Raw genomic sequence first — 18,570 nt, forward strand, 5'->3', positions numbered from 1 at the left:
GGGAAGACGAGCCTCGTGAGATAGTGGGACGAGAAAGGAAAGTAAAATGGGAGGTGGGATGGTGCAACTAGGAGACGGGAAGGGAATGATGAAAAGAAAAAGGTCGTAAATTTTTCGCAAGGACAGACGAATAAAACCTCTGCTAAGCCCCCGGCCCTCCTTTTTCAACCACAAATGGGAACTACGCTTTGTTTTTCAGAAAACGCCCAGACCTCAGAGTCCAGTTCTCTCATTTACTGCATCCCAAATGACCAATGACACCACGCTGTGTACAAAAACCTAGTATTTATTCTCTCTCAAGTTACAATACAGTATTATCACACAGGGAAAAATAAATAAACATTTTTGTTCAATAAATAATGGCAATATAATCCATAACCTTTGGCCATAACAGCACACATTTCAAACACATGACGACAAATTTATTCTGAAAACAAAATGTTTTAACTTGCTCGGAGGGAAAGCTGAGCGGTTTGAGTTTAGGAATGTGAAGCTAACTTACAGCATTACTTCAACATTTTGAAAAGTGACTATCAGAGTGGTGAGCTTGTCTTGAACTTGCTGTCATAACACCTGGCACAAGCATGTGTCTTAAGTGATCCAGTCTGAAGGCTAGTTGAAGGCATAAGGCATTGAGTTCACCGATTTACTTCAGTTTTTCTTTCCAGCATATGGCTTAAATACTCCAGCTGTTTAACTCAGATGTGCTACAGGGCAAAATGAAGGACGAGTTATTTGAAACCCTTTTATTGGTCTACGCTTAAGCAATATCGCTGCAATAGTGTGCAGGTAAAAATAAGTCAATTTTAAGATAAGTCCGATTAATAATATTTGAGTGTATTGATTAGGTGCATTGCTCTTAAACATCTAACCACTTTAGTTGTTTGTTTTTTTTTTAGAAAAAGGAGATTGTGTAAGATGCGTGTTTATTTGTAAGCATAGAAGTTGAATGGTGGATTCATATTATGAGTTGTGTTATCTGTTTTTTAACTTTCCCCTTGAATAAACAAAACCTTTTGACAAGCTTTGTTTATTGAAGTTTATTGACCGCCGTCACTGCTTGTAGATTCCCTAAGTAGGATCTAGTTAACACAATTTCACAAATTTTGTAGACTAGAGGAATGCGTCAGCTTTGGCGTGTTAACACTTTGTTTGCAAATAGCTACTGATGCAATGACAAATGCATATAGAAGCTTAACAGAGAGGAGAAAGCTAGACTAACACTGCATGTTGCTAATCAATTCTGTTAGCAAGTTCTGCTCCTGTAATGTATACAATTAGCTAAAATATAGATATTACAGCTTTTGATTTTAGTGTGTTTGTGTACATGTAGCATTTAAACAACCACATACCAAATAAAACATTTTAAATAGTTTTTTGTTGTTTTTTTTCATTAATGAATAGGCTACCGGTTATTGCAGGAAATGAAAATCTTATTGAGTTTTCTGAAAATCTGGATTTAACTACTTATAAAAACGTGCTAAGATGTAGTTTAGCAAAGCTGATATGATGAAATTATTTCATTTGAAATTTGGGGAAAATGTTTTTTTTTTTTTAGAACAAAAACATAACTTAATTTAATCAAAGCACAAACAAATATAATCTATAACAAAAACAAAAACTTGTCTCTTAATATTAACCACTGTAGTAGTTAGCTACAGTGGTTAAATAGTCACTAGTTTCCCAGTTAGGTTGGCCAAAAAAGAACTGCATTTATTTTTATTTTTGATAAGAAAAATGTTATTGTAAGGGAAAGTGCCTCCACTAACTTAAAATAAGATGCAGCAGGACTGCAAAAATGCTTTAAGTTTTTATTTTTAGGTTCTAAAATTCTAAAGATTACAAAAGGTGGTGATATCTGAGTAGATTAAAGCCTAAGTTGTGAGCACCAAATCTAAAAGGAGGCAAAAAATGTGCTTCGCCGCTCAGCAAGACTGTATGTGTGGCTCTGTTGTGCGATTACGGTAAACTACAATTTCCTCAATAATTACTCAGCAATACCCTTCTGCTGGTTAGTATACATGATCACTCCCTGACTCATGCCCCCTCTCTGCCTCAATCATTCCTTTGGGCATTTTTCCTCCTCCTCTTGTCTTTTGCCCATTCATATTTTTTTTCCTTCTTCCTTTAGAGAAAGTGAATATTTGCTGATTCACACATGTGAGGTCACTGAATCAGCTTGTGCACAATGACTGCACTGTCTGTCTGGCTGCCGGTCACCCGGCCAGGCTGCATTGCGTGCCTGTGTTGTTCAAGCCTAACCACCTACAGTGGTTTTTCTGTTGATCTATGAGCTGTGAAGTCCGGTAACTCAGACACCAGACTCAGTGAGTTTATCTCAATTACCTCCAATGTGCGGTCAGAACAGTCTTGTCATGGCTTTGTGTGCTTTATGTTCCAGTAGCAGGAATGGTGACCAGCCAAAAAAGTCCATTATCCACTGGTTCCAGTACGGGATGAATGGATGTGTTCAGTATAGATGTGGTAATGTGCTTAGAGAGATCTCGGTTGCTTCCTCTCAGACTTTGTGAAAACAATAGATTTCCGCCTTGCCGTACTTTTGTGAGTCTTTGTGTCTTTGTCCGGGCCGCCCAATCGTCTCAGCCTCGGAGTCTCTTCTTGAGACGGTTGAAGTCCTTGGCCGATCTCCACAACCAGCTCTGCAGCTCTCGCAGGATCCAGAAGCCCTCCACCTTCCTGGCGAAATCGTTCATCGTTGGCCGAGCTGCCAGGAGCGACGAGGAGGTGGAGGGGGAGGAGGACGAAGAGGAGAGCAGCGGACTCAGAGGAGGAGAGAGAAGGGAGGTGCCCCTTTGTAGAGAAAGCGGGACAGGCTGGGGCAGCAGGGTGTGCTCCTCACCGACTCCGAACTGGTACAGGAGCGAGAGAGTGGAGAGGGGAGGCGGGAGGGTGGGGTAGAGAAGAGAGCGAGGACGCCGGTGGTGCTGCTGGATGGAGGAGGAAGAGGAGAAGGCTGAGTCCATATCAGCGTCCTTCTCTCCCTTTAAAACGAATCTCCTGTTTGTTTCTAAAATAAATCCGTCATCTCTGAGGGCGTCTCGGTGATCTGAGTTCAGACTGAAGCTGTACTGGTTGTTCGTCTGCTGATGGTTTATGGTTTCTCCGGAGCCCAGATACGACACTTCCACTCTGATTTTGGTCTCCCTGTCCTTCTCATCCTCATTATCTTCTATACTCAACAACCTTCTCCTTCTGCCCCAGTTTTCCACCTCTTCCTTCAATTCCTGCACCTCCTCTTGCTCTTCCCTCTCCTCTCTTCTCACTCGTTCTCCTCTTCCCTTCTCCCTCTGCCCACCACTCCGCCCCACAGCGGTGGTTGCCTCCGCTTTCTTCCCCGTTCTCCCTCTTCTTCTGTCCATCTGGTCGCCGTCTTCCCTCTCTCTGACCATCTTTATCCGACTTCTTCTCTGGCTGCCACGCTGACTGGACTCTGTTCTTGACCCATCTCTGGATCGGTACAGGCTCTGGCTCATGAGCGGAGCAGGCCGGCTGCTCCCAGTCCCCCTCTGCGGAAACTGCAGCTCGCCAGCTGCAGCTTGAGCGGGGGACGAGTAACCGAGGGAGTTCATCAGTGCAGAAATGGAGCCGAGAAGTCCATCCAGACCGGTGCAGAAGTGCAGCAGGGATGTTTTGAGGGACGGGCAGAGGGTGGAGCGGGCCAGCTCCCTGACAGCAGTCAGCAGGATAGAGTAGGCCCTCTGGTTCTGTGCGAGTCGGGCTTGGTTCTCCAGGCCGTGCCACAGCTCCAGTCGGGTGGCGGCACTCGGAAGAGTCAGAGCCGTGCTGTTGGGCCGAGGAGGAGAGAAGTCTTTCTCATTGAACGGCGGGCCCAGATATGTCAGCTGCAGGAAAAGCCGAAAGAAAGAGACGATTAAACATATAAAAAAAGTGAATTACACTCAGGGCTGCCTTCACACTTAATCGATACATACAAACTTCAAATACGCTAAGACAAGCTGAACAGCAGATTAAACAAAGCGATGAGTGACGATGACTTTGCAGTTTGACTTTGTTTTCTTTCCCAACAAAGTTACAAAGCAGCTGGGTTAACCGCAGTGTTTTGAATAAACCAGATATGGTTGCCAGATTTGGATTAACAGAGTTCTGCTGACACATTCCCATATCTCAACAAATTAATTAGGAAAATAAGGCCTTGTGAGGCAGGCTGGCAAAAACATTTGGAGCACTAAAAAAAAACCTTAATTTGAACTGTGTTTTTCTTTGTTTGAAGCTCAATGAAATCCTTCAAGAACTAGGCTGCTGTGGGAATATTCTTCAAAACTCAGGAATAATAAAAAGAAAAGCAGCAGGTCAGCTGAGAAAAAAAACCAAATGGATTTTCTGTCTAATAAAAACAATGTCCTATTTGATTTTTGCCAAATCAGTGCTACTGCCAGGTCAAACAAAAGGAGAAGATTAATAGTTTATAAGTGACATAAATCAACAATAAAAATATTTGTAAGTCTTTTGGTTTTCTTGTAAAGCTAAAAGTGTCTAAATAATTTGATTTATTTGACTTACTTCAGCTTAAGCAAGAGAAGAGGATAAATGAAAAGCAAATGTTTGTTTTTCTTAACAGTTTCTTTTCTGTCTCTCTCATCCCTGAAGAGTCAAAAAACGGCATATAATTCTTTAAATTTAGGATCTCAGTACCCTATTACAATTATTTTAAACAAATTTTTGTTTTTCATGTTTAGAATTAATAAATATTAGCATATCTTAAGAAGAAAAACAATCCTCCAACATACCCACAGTGAGTATAAGGAGCTTTTCCAAATAGTTGGTCATTGTTTTCCAAATATCTCCTGGTCTCACCTGACCTAAGCACATTCTTTCAGTCTTTTTACTGACAAAATCACTCCGAAATTGTTTTTTTAAATAGCCCTGAATGGTTGTTATGGAGACTAAAGTTATATATTGACCCTTTGCACTTAATCATTCGAGGCGCCATGACGGGCGTCGGAAGTGAGAGACGGCAGTATTTTACAGAGCAACTGAAATTGCTCAGTTGCTCTGTAATTCATGGCTTCTGATGCCAGTAAGAGTGACTTCATTAAATGAAAACAATTAAATTTCAAGTTTCATGAAAAATTTGTATCTTAGTGTGTAATTGTGTTGCATAAAAATAATCTCAAAGAATTACTCACATATACGTCCTTGATTTCCTTGAGCTGGTACTCCAGGTATTTGGTCAGCTCGTACGTGCTTTCGATCGAACTTCTCTCGATGGCCAGGTTGTGGGAAGGGTCCACAGCCGTTGCTACGGCAGCAGCCAGCAGCACCGCGAGCAGCTGACGGACTGTGGGGGGTAAGCAAAAGAAAAAAGGCTGATTAAAACGCCAGCAATTAGAGATGCTTCTATAATGACGTGCATGTCTTAGGTGTCCAAAAGTTAGCACGCAAATACTCTGAGGCAGAACTTATTTCAGCTATTATTTTCTCACATGTTTTGAGATTATTTATATTGGACACTGAGTTTTGTAATAAATCTAGTGACTAAATGGACAGAAATAACATTCAGCAGCAGTTTCCAGACTTCACCGTAACCCTGTTTGTTGGAATTGTAAAAAATATTCAGGTTTATTTCATTGCCTGTGTGGCGACGACTTTGCCTGGTTGCACCCTGCCGGGGTCAGAGTTATCCGACACTGCCAATGAAACCTTTTCCGTTTCCAATCTCGTTTTAGAGGTCTCTGGCTGTAGGAGGTTTACTCTGGCTTTAAATAAAACCTCGCCTAATAGCTCTAGACAGTAAAACAAATGGCTCCTACATTCAGGGTTCACACAAAAGCTCACACGTATGTTCATTCCTGACCAAAACCCCCAAAAACAAAGACATGTGGCTTTCTTTACCATCACAAACATTAACGTGTTTGTGTCGGTTTGTCGTGGCCCTCTTGTTTAGGTTTTACCTTGTTTGTATAGCTGCTTTAGGTTACATGTGAGTGTTTGCTAGAATGTTTGCAGCCGACATCATATACGTGGATTAGCATTACATTGCTGTGATTGTATACAGTGATGTTATGTGTGTTTGAGGAAAAGAGAGACGACGGGGCGATCAGAGGAAGTGGGGGGTAGCAACACTGAAACCTTTCAGAGCCCAAATCTCTGGTTTCAAACAGAGAAAATTGGAGCTGAAAGGTTGATTTTTCGACAGTACGGTACTTCATGTACATCCGCCTCTCGTTTTTTTTTTTTTTTTGTTGCACTCTTTGGATGCTTTCACTTTTTTCCCCTGCTAAATTTCTCCAAACACAACACTTTTTTCCTCCTGCAATCTGTCATCCTTTCCCATCCTCTCGGCGCTCCCTTTCATCCTGACGTTGCCCAGACAGAAAGCCGTGATTCATGCTCCTAAAACATGCTGCTGTTCATTAGGTGTGAAAAGTGCATTGCACAATATTTCTCTCTGGCGCTCAGTCAGCCTCCGTCCAGCTCAGACACACCTCAGTCGGCCCTCCTGTTGCCCCGCCAATTCAATCCCTTTCTCCTTTTAAATTAGTCACAGTGTACTTAAGCCTTCCTCCCTTTTCCTCCAGAGTTTCTCCTCCATCTCCTTTCTGCCTCAGGTTAGAAAAAAAAAAAAGAAAAAACAGCAGCCAATTAACCCTGATTAGCTCTCTTGCTCCCTCCCTTTTCTTTCTGTCATCCTCCACTATGGACCCCACAAGAAGAACGTGAGACCTGAAGTGAAATCGCTCTGACATATTTCAAAACATTTAGCTTTAACACGCTTGTTGGGCCCGCTGAATGGAGAAATGACCTTAAACAGCCAACGCGTTTTCCTTGTGACTCAGCCGTATCGGTGCCCACTCCCAAACAGGGTTGGGTAGAAACTCGCTGTTCTTATGTATGCTATACTACTCAACGGACAAAAATGTACAGCCCTTTGTACAAACCTTTCCACTGTCGCGCTGTTTGTATGTTTAGGGTTGCTGTCCTGCTGGAAGGTGAAACTCCACCACTGTCTAAAGTTTTCTGTCTTTCCATTCACTCTGAACACTGTCCCTATTGAACAAAACCATTCCCACAGCATGATGTTTCCACCACCATGTTTCACGGCTCGCTTCTTCACAAAATAGTCAGTTAGGCGGAAAGCCGTTTTCAAGATTTGACACATATTTAGGCCACACATGAATTTGCACCAATCGTCCTGCTGCAAGGCTTTTGCAGCCTCTTACAGGTCTTTTTATCCTGTTTTAGCTCCTTTCATCTTCCCATTAGCTCTGATCAGTTCTTCTTACCCCCGTAAAGAAATGCTGATGTTCCCACCATCATGAGCCAAAGTGGGGATGTGCAGCAAAATTCAATTTTGGTCTCATCTTAGTAGAAAAACATCTTTAAAGAGGATTGGGAGGAGTGGGGTGTGTGTGTGGAGTCATGGAAAATCAAAGCTTTTGCTCTTTGTATCGTGTTATGTCGAAGCAAAATCTAATTTCTTTTAAGTTGTTTTTGTTGTGCCTGGAAAACACATTGTACCTCCCTTTAGCGTCTTCTGATAAACTGCCAAATTCTTTCAGCAACAGCTTTGGGCCAAATTTGTGAACTGCATAACTAATAAACGTCCTGTCAACATGATCTCCAACCTGAGCTTCGGATCTGTGCAGAGTTACCAACGCTCTCTTGGCTTCTTCCCAGTTTGATGTTGTTCTTGTCCAGCCTATGGCTATGCAGTTGTTCTGAACCCCCTGCATGTTCAGTATGGATGAACAATGCTGCTAACTTTAAACCTGTGAGGCATCCCTGGTCTGAATGGTTATCATAACAGTGCTTTAAGCATGTTCAAAACTTTCTTCCTGATGTGTTTGTTGTGTTTCTTGGTCTTCATGATGCTGTTTCTTCACTAATATTCTCTAATAAACAAAACACAACAGCTGGATTCATATTGAGATTTAACAACACAAAGGTAGATTTTTTTTTTTTTTGTAGATTATTTTGCCCTGGATTTCCTTTAGAAGTAGTAAAGTGGGAATACCCCAAATTCCATCTTTTTAAATGGTTGAAAGCCATTTTTCACTCATTTTACAGTTCTAACCCACTTTCTGTTGATGTCTTAAATAAAATCCTAGTATTAAAACACATTTAAATCTGTAACAAGATAAAATAGGAATACTTTTGCAAGGCTCTGCATTTAAAGAAGAAAACACACAGACACCTTTTTTGTTTAATATGTTTAATATGCCTGGGAAATAATTAGAAAGAGAACAAATTGGAAGCATAAATCCTCTGGTTACAAATTGCGATAATAACGACTAAGTCACTGTGATGACACATATTTCCCAAGATATCTCAACCCACCCAGCAGGCTAAACCTCACTTCAAAACATATTTGCCAAATGAGCTTTCCTGGCAGATTGAATGACAGATTGGGAAGTTGGCAGTTTAAAATTAAGTCAAGATTAGAAACGCCTGTCGCTGCGCTGACAAGGACGAAACCTGAACAAAAACAACTCCACAACTGCTCATCTGGAGGCACAAACATAATGTAGCCACTAATGTTTCCGCTACCTGCTAACCTTCAGTTGTTGATAGCATTAAAAAAATAATAAAATAAAAAAAAATCCTCCCCCAGACTATTATCTAAATTACTGAGGTCTAGCCAAGAAGCAGCTCCCGCATGTTCCCACACAGACACACACCTCGAAATCAGTCAACCAGGGCAGCATCTGCCAACAAAGCCTCCTCCGTTCTCCCTAACTGCAAAAGCCTCATCACCTGTCAGATGCAATGCGCATCTTTCAGCCGCACATTTGCAGCTCCTGGTGCCGCAGAGCATCCTGAATTAGCCCCCCACCCCCAGAACTCACCACAACACCAGTGACTCACAGTAAACAGCCCTGGAGGTAAGTAGGTTGCATTAAAAAAGGTATAAACAGGTAGCAAAGAAAATGAGTCCCGGGGAGAGGAAGGAATAGCACTCCTGGTAAAAATGAGCCCAAACTACTGCTAGCGGCTCCCTTTGTCTGACGCCACATGCTCGGGAGATGATTGCCAGACGGGAAAGGCTCTTGTTGTTTTGATTGAGCTCTGACATGTATGAAGGCAACCTTTGCTGCAGCTGAAAACAATCTCTCTTTGTACGAGTAAACTGAGATAATTCAGACTCCAAGCTGTTTTGTTGTTATATAATATTAGATTGAGTAACTACAGTACAGTCGGCATATCGGCTGACTTCAAGGCGAGCCCTGCGGGTTCGAGGCCGACTGCGTGTACCTGGCAGTGGAAGCACACTCCGCAGGGCAGAGATGAAACCAGAACATTCTCAGTGGGAGGATTGCATTACGGCAACACCGGGGTTCCCTCCAATGGCTGACCATGACCCGCATATGTGCGTCCTATAGCGGATGCGCATACATATCTGAGCTGCGCACACACACACATGGGAGCATTGTTATCCACAGCACATCATATTTTTATCCTTCGGTTGGTTCTCTGGTGTAATGTCAGATGTGGCACTCTGGAATCTGGCTGCCATCTGCAGAGCAGACCAAAAAAAGCAGAACATGCACAGCTTCTGAGCCCCCAAATAGGTTTAAATTAAACACCACCAGGGGGTCGGAGGTCAGAGTTGAAGTTTAGGTCAGAAGGATAAGTTTTGGGGCAAAAAGATCCTCGTAAGGGCGGGATACTTTACAACCCAGACGGTGTTTTGGTAAACCAGTGACCCGGTGTTTGTGGATGTTGTACCACTTCCATCAGAGAGCGCTGGTATGTCATCTTTCACAACATGCACCACCATTTGAGGTTTCAAACAAGCACTTAAAGAGAATTTGGTACGGTGGGAAAACCATGCGCAAGTAAATGTAACCGGTCTGCTCCAGGAAAAAGTGGCTGCCAAAAAAGGTTGCCCTCCATCACTCTAACCACTTGAAAGAGCTCTCAAACAGAGAGAAAACATAATGTACGTGCACAGAAGATGTTGTTAATCAGGCTGAAATTTATGTTTATTGTTTCCCATGTGACATTGATTAGGAAGGCTAAAGTAGATTGTCATGATCTGGGTATAAATTTGGAGACTGGATTTAACCGTAAACGAGCCCAAGCTGTGTTTTCCAGACTTAAATCTGCTACATCCTTTGATTCTGTTGCTGCAGAGGAGCTGCAGCGGAGAACAAAACCAGGTAACATCAGTTACAGTGAAACCAGATATTTACATACACTAAAAAGACACATAACCTTTTTTTTCTCACTGTCTGACATCAAGTCAGACTAAACATTTTGGTTTAGGTCAAATAGGATTAGCAAAATTATTTAGATTTCCTAAATGCCGGAATATGAAAGAGGTATTAGAGATTTACATACACTAAGTTTACTTTACATTAAAATAATTGTTGATAGGTTAATTCACAATATTTGATTCAAATCAAGGCACACATGTGGATGTTTATTAGAAAAAACACCTCAAACATGCAGCTTCTTTGAGTGACATAAGCGTTTTAAGGATGTAGGAATAAGTTTGCAAGTCCAATCCCATCTGTGAAGTACAGTGGTGGCTGCATTATGTTGTGGGCTGTTTTGCTGCAGAATTAACTGGTGAATTTCGCAAATTAAATGACATTGTGAGGAAAGAAAATCCAAAATGTTTGACCCAAGTTACACAGATTAAAAGACAATTCTAACCAACACTAAGAAAATGCATGTAGCGTTCTGAATTTAGCAAAATTTAAAAAAATCTAAAGTTCTCTGATTATTCAGCTATTTAACAAACAAAATTTTAAAAAATTGGTGACTTTAACTGACCTACAACAGGAAAAGTAGAGTCTGATTTAATGTCTGAAAGTAAAAATAAAGTATTTTTATAAGTTGTACTAAAAAAAATCCATTCTGAAAAGTTCCCATTCAACTCACTAATAAAAACGAATAAATTCAGTTATGGTGCATTACTTTTAATGTGCTTCCACCCACTCACACTCGACAGGAGAAATCTAAAACTCCATAAAATGTCCTCATGACAAACTGAAATCATATTACAGTGAAAAAAAAACCTAACTTTAAACTTCAGCTTGTAAGAGATTTGAAGTCAGACACATCAGAAACATTTGACAGTCTGAAGGAAGCAATTTGTTTTTGGAAAGATGTTTCATTTTACTTTGAATCTGTGAAAGTTGCAAATAAATAAGTAATTGGACTAACCAGTCAAATATTTTGTAGAAAGATTTATTAAAGTAAGTATTAAGCCATATAAATCATTAAATGTTTCAGTGAAGGCAGAAAATAAAGTAAAACAAAAGCTTTTTAGTTATAATCGTTAATTTGATTATAGCTAGAAAACAAATTGTCAGAAAATAAAAGAATCATAGTAAAATGAAACATGGCTAAAAAACGCAACCGATCCAAATGTCAGCGCCAAACACACACCGACAAGTAAGAAGATTAAGGAACGGAAACGCGAGTAAGAGCAGAAGTGTTGTAAAAGCTGGGATTGTGGTAAATCTACAGTTGCACAACCTGCTTGCTGAAAATCTGCTGCAAAACATATGTTGCACTAATGGCATAACAATAAATGAGAAAAATCCAAATGAATCCCTCTGTCTACCGTTTAAACATTTGACCTGACAAAGCAAAGATCCAAGTCAGATTGAAATGTTCAGTCTATAAAATATTACTCCTACTATGCAGATCAAGAATGCAGGCCTTTCTCTGCTCCTTCGCAGCCCTGCAGCTTCATCCTTTCATGTCTGTGTTACACCTTGTTTTCATTCATATCGTAAGTTTAATATACGATTGTAAAAAGAGGTTTTAGCTTCATCAGTCCACTCTACTCAGCCGTCTTATTCAAAATAAGTTAAGACAATATCAAGGATAAGCCTACTGCCTGAAAAGATTAACTGCCATAGCATTAGTATTAACTCTATTTAATGTTTATTGACTTTAGTTCAGCAAGAATCTTAATTAAAAAAAAACCTCATAGCCCACATGGCTAACAGCGAGGCTAAAAGCGTGTGGGTAACGATGGGAAACACAAAGAAGGGAGACAAAACTGCAGTAAAATGAATCTAAACTAAACAGCGAAAAAATCGGCATAATCTTATTCAGAACCGTATCAAACCATCTGCACAGCAAAGCCATGGCCACAACTTCCACCCTCAGAGACAATTAACCCCAGAAATTGTTTTTCTGAGCTACAGACACAAATTAGCTCCAGCTTACGCAATAAATAAAAACATGGTTATTTACAAACATATTGGCGCCATTGCGCTACTTTTTTTTTTTTAAACATGCTTCTGTTCTGCATGTTAGATTTAATATTCTGCTGAATAAGTCGGGTTAACTCGTCGATGAGTGGTAGAAATGAGAAAAAAAATGTAAGTTAAAATATTTGGCATTTTCCACCCACAGGTCTTCAATCGTCATCTTTAACTGATGTGCATACTGCGCAAACCGCCTGAGTCATTCATCCCACGTTCACCTCATATTTAGCCTGCAAGGAGTTTGACTTTTCTCATGCCTGCATGAGTCATAGGTCAGCGTTAAGTGCCTTAGCAAACAAACCAAAACACTGGAAAATCATCATGTAGGTCTGAAAATGACATGACTGAAAATGAGTGAAAAGCAGCCAAAGTTCATGGGAAAAAAATACTGAAGATGAAGATAAACTGATTACAAGGACGTCTGGCTGCTTCAAACCAAAATCTAAAAAAAAAAAAAAGAATCGATAGAAATTTTGCGTTTAAATTCTTATTCAAAAAGGAAGCTTATTATGTTCCACCACATGTGCTTACTAAATATTTCAGTGCACACATAAAGTTGTTTTTATGTCTTCTTTTTTTTTTTTTTTTACAAAGCACACCCATCCTCTATCCTGATTTGCATAATTACTGTCATGCAGCTAACGTGGCAGCTGGAGACTCCTTCTGCCTCTGGGAACGACTCATCACAGCCAAACTTGAAGTCAAGCCGCTTCACTTTCCACATATCTGTAATAGATTATGGTCATTTTACAGCTTGGTGATTTTTTTTTTTTTGTCTACTGCAGCACTTTCCTGAATGCTGAACGATAAGAGGCAAAGAGACGGATGAGGACGCTGATGTGAGGGGACAGAGACACAGGCGAAAAGGACAGACACATGTGGGCTCGGGGTCATTGTTGTGTGTCTGTGTACAGTTAAAGGCCAGATTTATGTGCAGCCTGTCCTCAATCAAGCGTGCACATTCCTCTGTTAACTCAACACACACACACACACAAGCATCCAAAGTGTGCACTGTGCAGCAGATCCATGTATCCAAAGGCATCGCTGCACCTAAAACGCATCTAAAAATGGACATACAAGCACTAATCCATGTACTTTTCCCTTCTCTTCTCTGGAGATTTCTTGGTCGGCGTTTGCTCATAAAAGCTTTAACAATGGAGACACTCAGAAACATCAGTGACCCAAAACCAAGCGCAACAGAAAACAGTCCAATAAAAGAGATCCTATAAAAATTATGTTTATTCCCAGAAACTCCATTTCTTAGTGTCGTAAATGCCACATCCTCTGCTTTGTTTCTGCTCTCGCTTTGTTGTCTCTTCTGCTTCACCTTATAAGCTAATCTTTTTTTTTTTTAAATCTGAACATTCCTGTTGCTTCATTTTTTTATTGCTGTGCTTGGTTTCAATTTCATTGTCGCCTCATCCGTCTCAGTCTCTTCTCCAAATCCGCCTTAGACATCAGACTCTCCTCCTCCTCTCCTACTTAAACCCCCTTGTTTTGTAAGTGGCCTCTCCAAATTTTCTACATCAATGCCAATAATTCCACTCTTCTAGTTTTTTGGGCCCAATTCACTTAAATATATCAGGTTAATTAATTGGCCGATGGAAATTACCGTAAGGTGTTAGTGAGTGTACGGCTTCTGTTGGTCAAGAAACCTGAGCTGTCTTTGGGTTTCATATGTTATTTTCTTTTGCTAATAAAAATTTACAAAGTGTTGCATTTAACCATCCTTTACTTTGATGGCCCAAAATAAAATCTAGTGCAACCGGTTGTCTGCAGAAGGCACGCAATTATCAAAAACACAACGTCTGATATATCAGGATCTTTAACAGATCTGACTTTTGACACGGAGATCTCTATCACAAATGTCAACATGAACAAAGTAAGGCAAAATTGTAAAGTGGGACAAAAGTGATGAATGCTAAACCAAATGCTCTTGTGTCCCTATGACACTTGGCGGTAGCAGCATCATGCTGTGTAGAAGCTTTTCCAGCAGGACAATGACCCTGAACATACACCCAAACTTTTAAAAACACATAACTTTCCTCCCAACTCATGAGTATCTTTTCCTTTGCATTGGTGTAAAAAAAACAAAAACAAAAAAAAAAAACATATTAAAATTCACCCAGGTTTGTGGTCTCAACGCAACAAAATATGAAAACCTTGAAGGAAGATGAAAACTTCTCAAAGGTGCCCTACCTGCTGCTCATGTTCATTGAAATTTGCAGCGTCTTGGAGGTTTTGGGTGCCAAAACTAAAAGCCACAAGTTGCATTCTTGGAAGTTCTCTGTTTCAAAATGTGTTTATAACAGAAATAGTTTCCTTATGATGCCCTGTCTGCCTTTTTTTTCTACTTGTAGATGTTGTTTTGTTAGCTCTGTTTACACCAAGATTATAATTCATCTACTCTCAAAACAGCTTTACATGTCAGCAATTGAAAAAAATGGTAATTTTACAATATTTACTGTTTTCATCAAGACGGCAAGCTAACAAACGTGCTTTTCTTACACAAAGATGACGTCAGTTTAACACTAAATAAAACTCATTCCAAAAACAAGAAGAACTTAAGATCTACTTTAAATTGTTTCATTTTCTTCATTGAATTCCACTGTAGATTTATTTTCCCAGGTAAATGTTTTCCCAAAAACACAAAATACGTTATTATACGTTAAATACCAAGTGCCGAGACGTTATTCTCGTTTGGTTTTTGCTGCTGCACACCTGCAGTCAAACTGCATGACATTTAATCAGTTCTGTTCGTGAAGCTTCAGTGAGTCTGGATCAAACATGTGAAATGTGAAGGATTGCAATGAAGTTTCTAAAGCCACTGAACAGTAGAAACCTAAAGGGTTAGTTTCTGCTCAGTGAAATCGTTCTTCTGATCCGAGTTGCTATTGGATTTTGAAGCTACCAGCTGAGCTTCTCGGTAAAATGAAGCCAGCTCACATTAGACACCATCTTTAAAACAACATTTCATGTTTTCCATTTATGTTGCTCTCAGTTGTAAACCAATAATTACTCCAGATCAAATCTACTCTCCAAAAGAAAAGAAGTTTCCATGAACGCACTCTCCCGGTGTCATCACAAAAGACATGCACAGAATTCTTTTGAGCACATTTATATTTCCCCCCCCTTTTTTAATCTAATCCTTTCTTCAAGTGTGTCTACTTGTAATCTGTACATCCGCGGCAAAACTTTTGAGATGTATACATATAAAAGGACGCTGCCTGGGTTTGTCAAATATTTGGAAAATATAAAACATGGAATCCGTTTGACTTGAATGAAAGTTAAAAGGGAGTTTACTAAATCCTGTTGATTATCTCAATTCTTGTACCTCTTGTACACAAAGCAGATTTTCTCTACAGCCTTGGATTTTGTGAAATCCTGCAGTGGGAATCCAGTCTACAGCTGTGATTTTATAACAAATATATGTGTCTTAAGAGAAAAAATACACGACTTCATACAGAGCCAAATTTACAGCTATTAAGGGTTCTGGGCTGGAGCCAGTTTCGGTCCCCGATCCACAAATTATTATCATTTTTTTATCCTACAATACTGTACCGTGAGGTAGGCTTACACATCAACTAGTAAGAGCTGATGCATGATTAGTTTAAAATGTCCCCTGGCAGATCTTCATGAAATGTTTGTAAAATAAACATTCATAAAAAATAACTAGATAAATCTTTGCTTCCCCAAGACTCTGGGCCCTGGGCTACCACCCTTGTATGCATAACTTTGTGTTATTTTGGGCAGGTTGTTGAGATTATTCTGAGAAACAGTTCAGTTCAGTCTCTAAACCTTTGTGGACTAAGTTGAAATGCAGAATAAAACCTTTGGGGATTTGGACTCGCGGAGAAAACAGGGAACATACCGTCTGCTGCTTGCTTGCCTCATTGTCAGACTGAATTTTACACTTCTGTGTGCTAAGTTGTGATTTATTTCAGTTTTTTTTCTCCCGGTTGTTTGTGTTTTTATGTTCAGAACATTACGTTCAAAATGTACCAGCTGCAGAATAAAACTACTGACTACGTTTGATTGAATAAAACATTTTAATTGGCATTGCGATGGGAACTTTTCAGGTTTTGGGCAGTAAAGGACATGTTAAGAGTCTGGTAGGACAGAGGGGGGAGGAGGAGGAGGAGGAAGAGGAAAAGGTGGAGGGGCGGGAGCGTTTTCTGAAGCGAGGGGCCATGTTAATTTGGGAAAAATGTAAACAGCATGTGTAACTGTTCAAAGCGTGACCGACTCATTTTATATCAGCCCCCCTCCCCTCGCCTCTCCTCCCCTCTGGGTGCTCCTAACTTCTGTCAATCTGCACTGCATTAACCCCTCTGCAGCCAGTTTCCCCTCTCCTTTTATCTGTTTCTCCTTTCTGTCCTTCACACACACACACACACACACACACAAACGTAACCTCTTCGCCACAAACCTTCCTGACCTCTTGTATGCACCGTGAAGAATTGGCTTGAGCGAATCAGAAGATGTGAAGGAGTTCAGTTTATCCTCCCTTTTTTTCCACATCTCCCTCTGTCTCTCCTGCTTCCTTTGTTTCCTCTGATTGGAGCTCCCTGATCCAAGACACACTAAAGGTTTTATCTGAAACACACCGAGTCTAATGCAAGCCTCCATGCAGTTTTTTTTTTTTTTTTTTGTCTTTTGACAGTGTGAGAGTGTGTTCTCCAGCATCAGGCAGAAAAGGAGCTGTGTGAAGTCAGATACGGTTGAATCTGGAGAGATTAATGCTCTGAGAGTCAAAGGCAATGTCTTATTGAGTATTTATTTGCTCTGCGTGTCAAGGGAAGCAGCTTAGCTTTATATTTATTATCCTTTTAAAAGTTCTACTGAATTTGCTGGTAGTTTAATATTTTCCACCTTCTGGCCACCCAGACGGGTCAAAGGATGAAGGTAGAAAAGAGAAAAAGGCATCCAGTGCAGGATTTTACCACAGATTCTCCTTCTGTCTTTCTGTCACTTCCATTTTTTTTTTTTTACATTTCCCTTCCTTTTATAGAAGAGGAGAAGCAGCCGGGCCAGTCATCCCAAGAGGAAACACTATGAGTGTGTGTGTGTTTGCGTGTGTGTTTGCGTGTGTGTCCTCTCACACCCTGACTAAAGTGAATCATGTACTTTCTCATATCAGTGACAGTTAACTAGACAGGGGGCTCTGGCTGCTCTGACCCGCTTCAATCTTGTCACACGTTCAACTTTTACTTTTTTCTCTGTCGTTTTACTTTCACCCCAAACGCACTTTTTTATCTGTAATGGATTTGTTCAGTGATTATTTGAATTTTTGTTCTGTATCAGGTTTTAGCAGTGGTGCAACCTTGTCTACGCTTGACATTGATTATTTTTATCTTAATACTAAATGAATTTCTATTTATTTAAGACGGATGAGTACGTGAGTATTTATTTCTAAATCAAGTGTGCTACCCCCCAACTTTAGTAGCTCACACTCATCTGCCCATCCCATTTGGTGAATTATTTATTCATTTATTTGTTGTTTTATTTTTTGTATCGTTCAATCGTAGTTCACTTTAAATAAAAATGCCTGTAAATAATTCCAACATAACATGCTTAAGTCAGAAAATAGAGCTGTTGTTGTGTTCGTAGCCAGTGAATTTTGTGCCGTTGAAATTAATAAACATGCTCCATCAAATCATCTTGTGTTTTTTTTAAGATTTGTTTTCATTGGACCAACATTTTAAGTCCTTTCATTGCAACATGAATAAACAAAGTCTTTAGATTCTGCTATGACTTTTGGTTTTGATGTGCCCCCCCCACCCCATGGCCACCCCTGAGAGCATTTACCCGAGACGCACCTGCATTTGAGGCCAATTTGCAAGTCATCAATTTTTGGGAGGTAAAAACTAAATAAATAAGTCAAACATTTTTTAAGAGTTTAACTGACATCACAGTTGCTTTTACAGCTTATAAAAATCAAATGCTAATGATCTTACCTCTACAAAAGCTGCTCATTATCTCCAGCTCTGTTTATTCCGTTGTTAAGGGTGGAAATGTTTTTTTTTTTCCTTGACGTCTTGGTTCAACTTTCTGAGAGAGAGAGAGAGAGAGAGAGAGAGAGAGAGAGAGAGAGAGAGAGAGAGAGAGAAAAACGGAAATAAGTCAACAGGTGATGTCTTCCCTCGCTTGTTTTCCTGAAATAAAAATCAACACGCGACGTGACGAACCTAACGCAGGACCTTCTCGCTGACTTGTGTGGTCCGTGTGACAGACTGCATGACGGCGGAGCCTTTTTGTAGCCTTTTCCTCCTCCTCTTTTGCTCCCATTCCTGCCCTCCTTTTCCATCCTTGTCTCCTCTTCTTCCCTCGTTATCCTCTCCCTCCTCCTTCCTCGGTG

General features: G+C 40.3%; 1 protein-coding gene across 1 annotated transcript; it reads right to left on the reverse strand.

The window, feature by feature from the left end:
• Positions 1 to 270: 270 nt before the first annotated feature.
• Positions 271 to 18,507, reverse strand: clcf1 (cardiotrophin-like cytokine factor 1). The gene is made up of 4 exons (XM_081611532.1): positions 18,401 to 18,507; positions 18,170 to 18,263; positions 5,169 to 5,320; positions 271 to 3,863 (listed from the first exon to the last, which is right to left on the reverse strand). The coding sequence occupies exons 2-4, from the start codon at positions 18,186 to 18,188 to the stop codon at positions 2,601 to 2,603; spliced, it is 1,434 nt and encodes a 477-aa protein (XP_081467658.1). The 5' UTR covers positions 18,189 to 18,263; positions 18,401 to 18,507; the 3' UTR covers positions 271 to 2,600.
• Positions 18,508 to 18,570: the final 63 nt, after the last annotated feature.

This window comes from Poecilia reticulata, chromosome 10, assembly GCF_904066995.2.
Source record: "Poecilia reticulata chromosome 10, P_reticulata-male-v2, whole genome shotgun sequence".
Taxonomy (NCBI): Eukaryota; Metazoa; Chordata; class Actinopteri; order Cyprinodontiformes; family Poeciliidae; genus Poecilia; species Poecilia reticulata.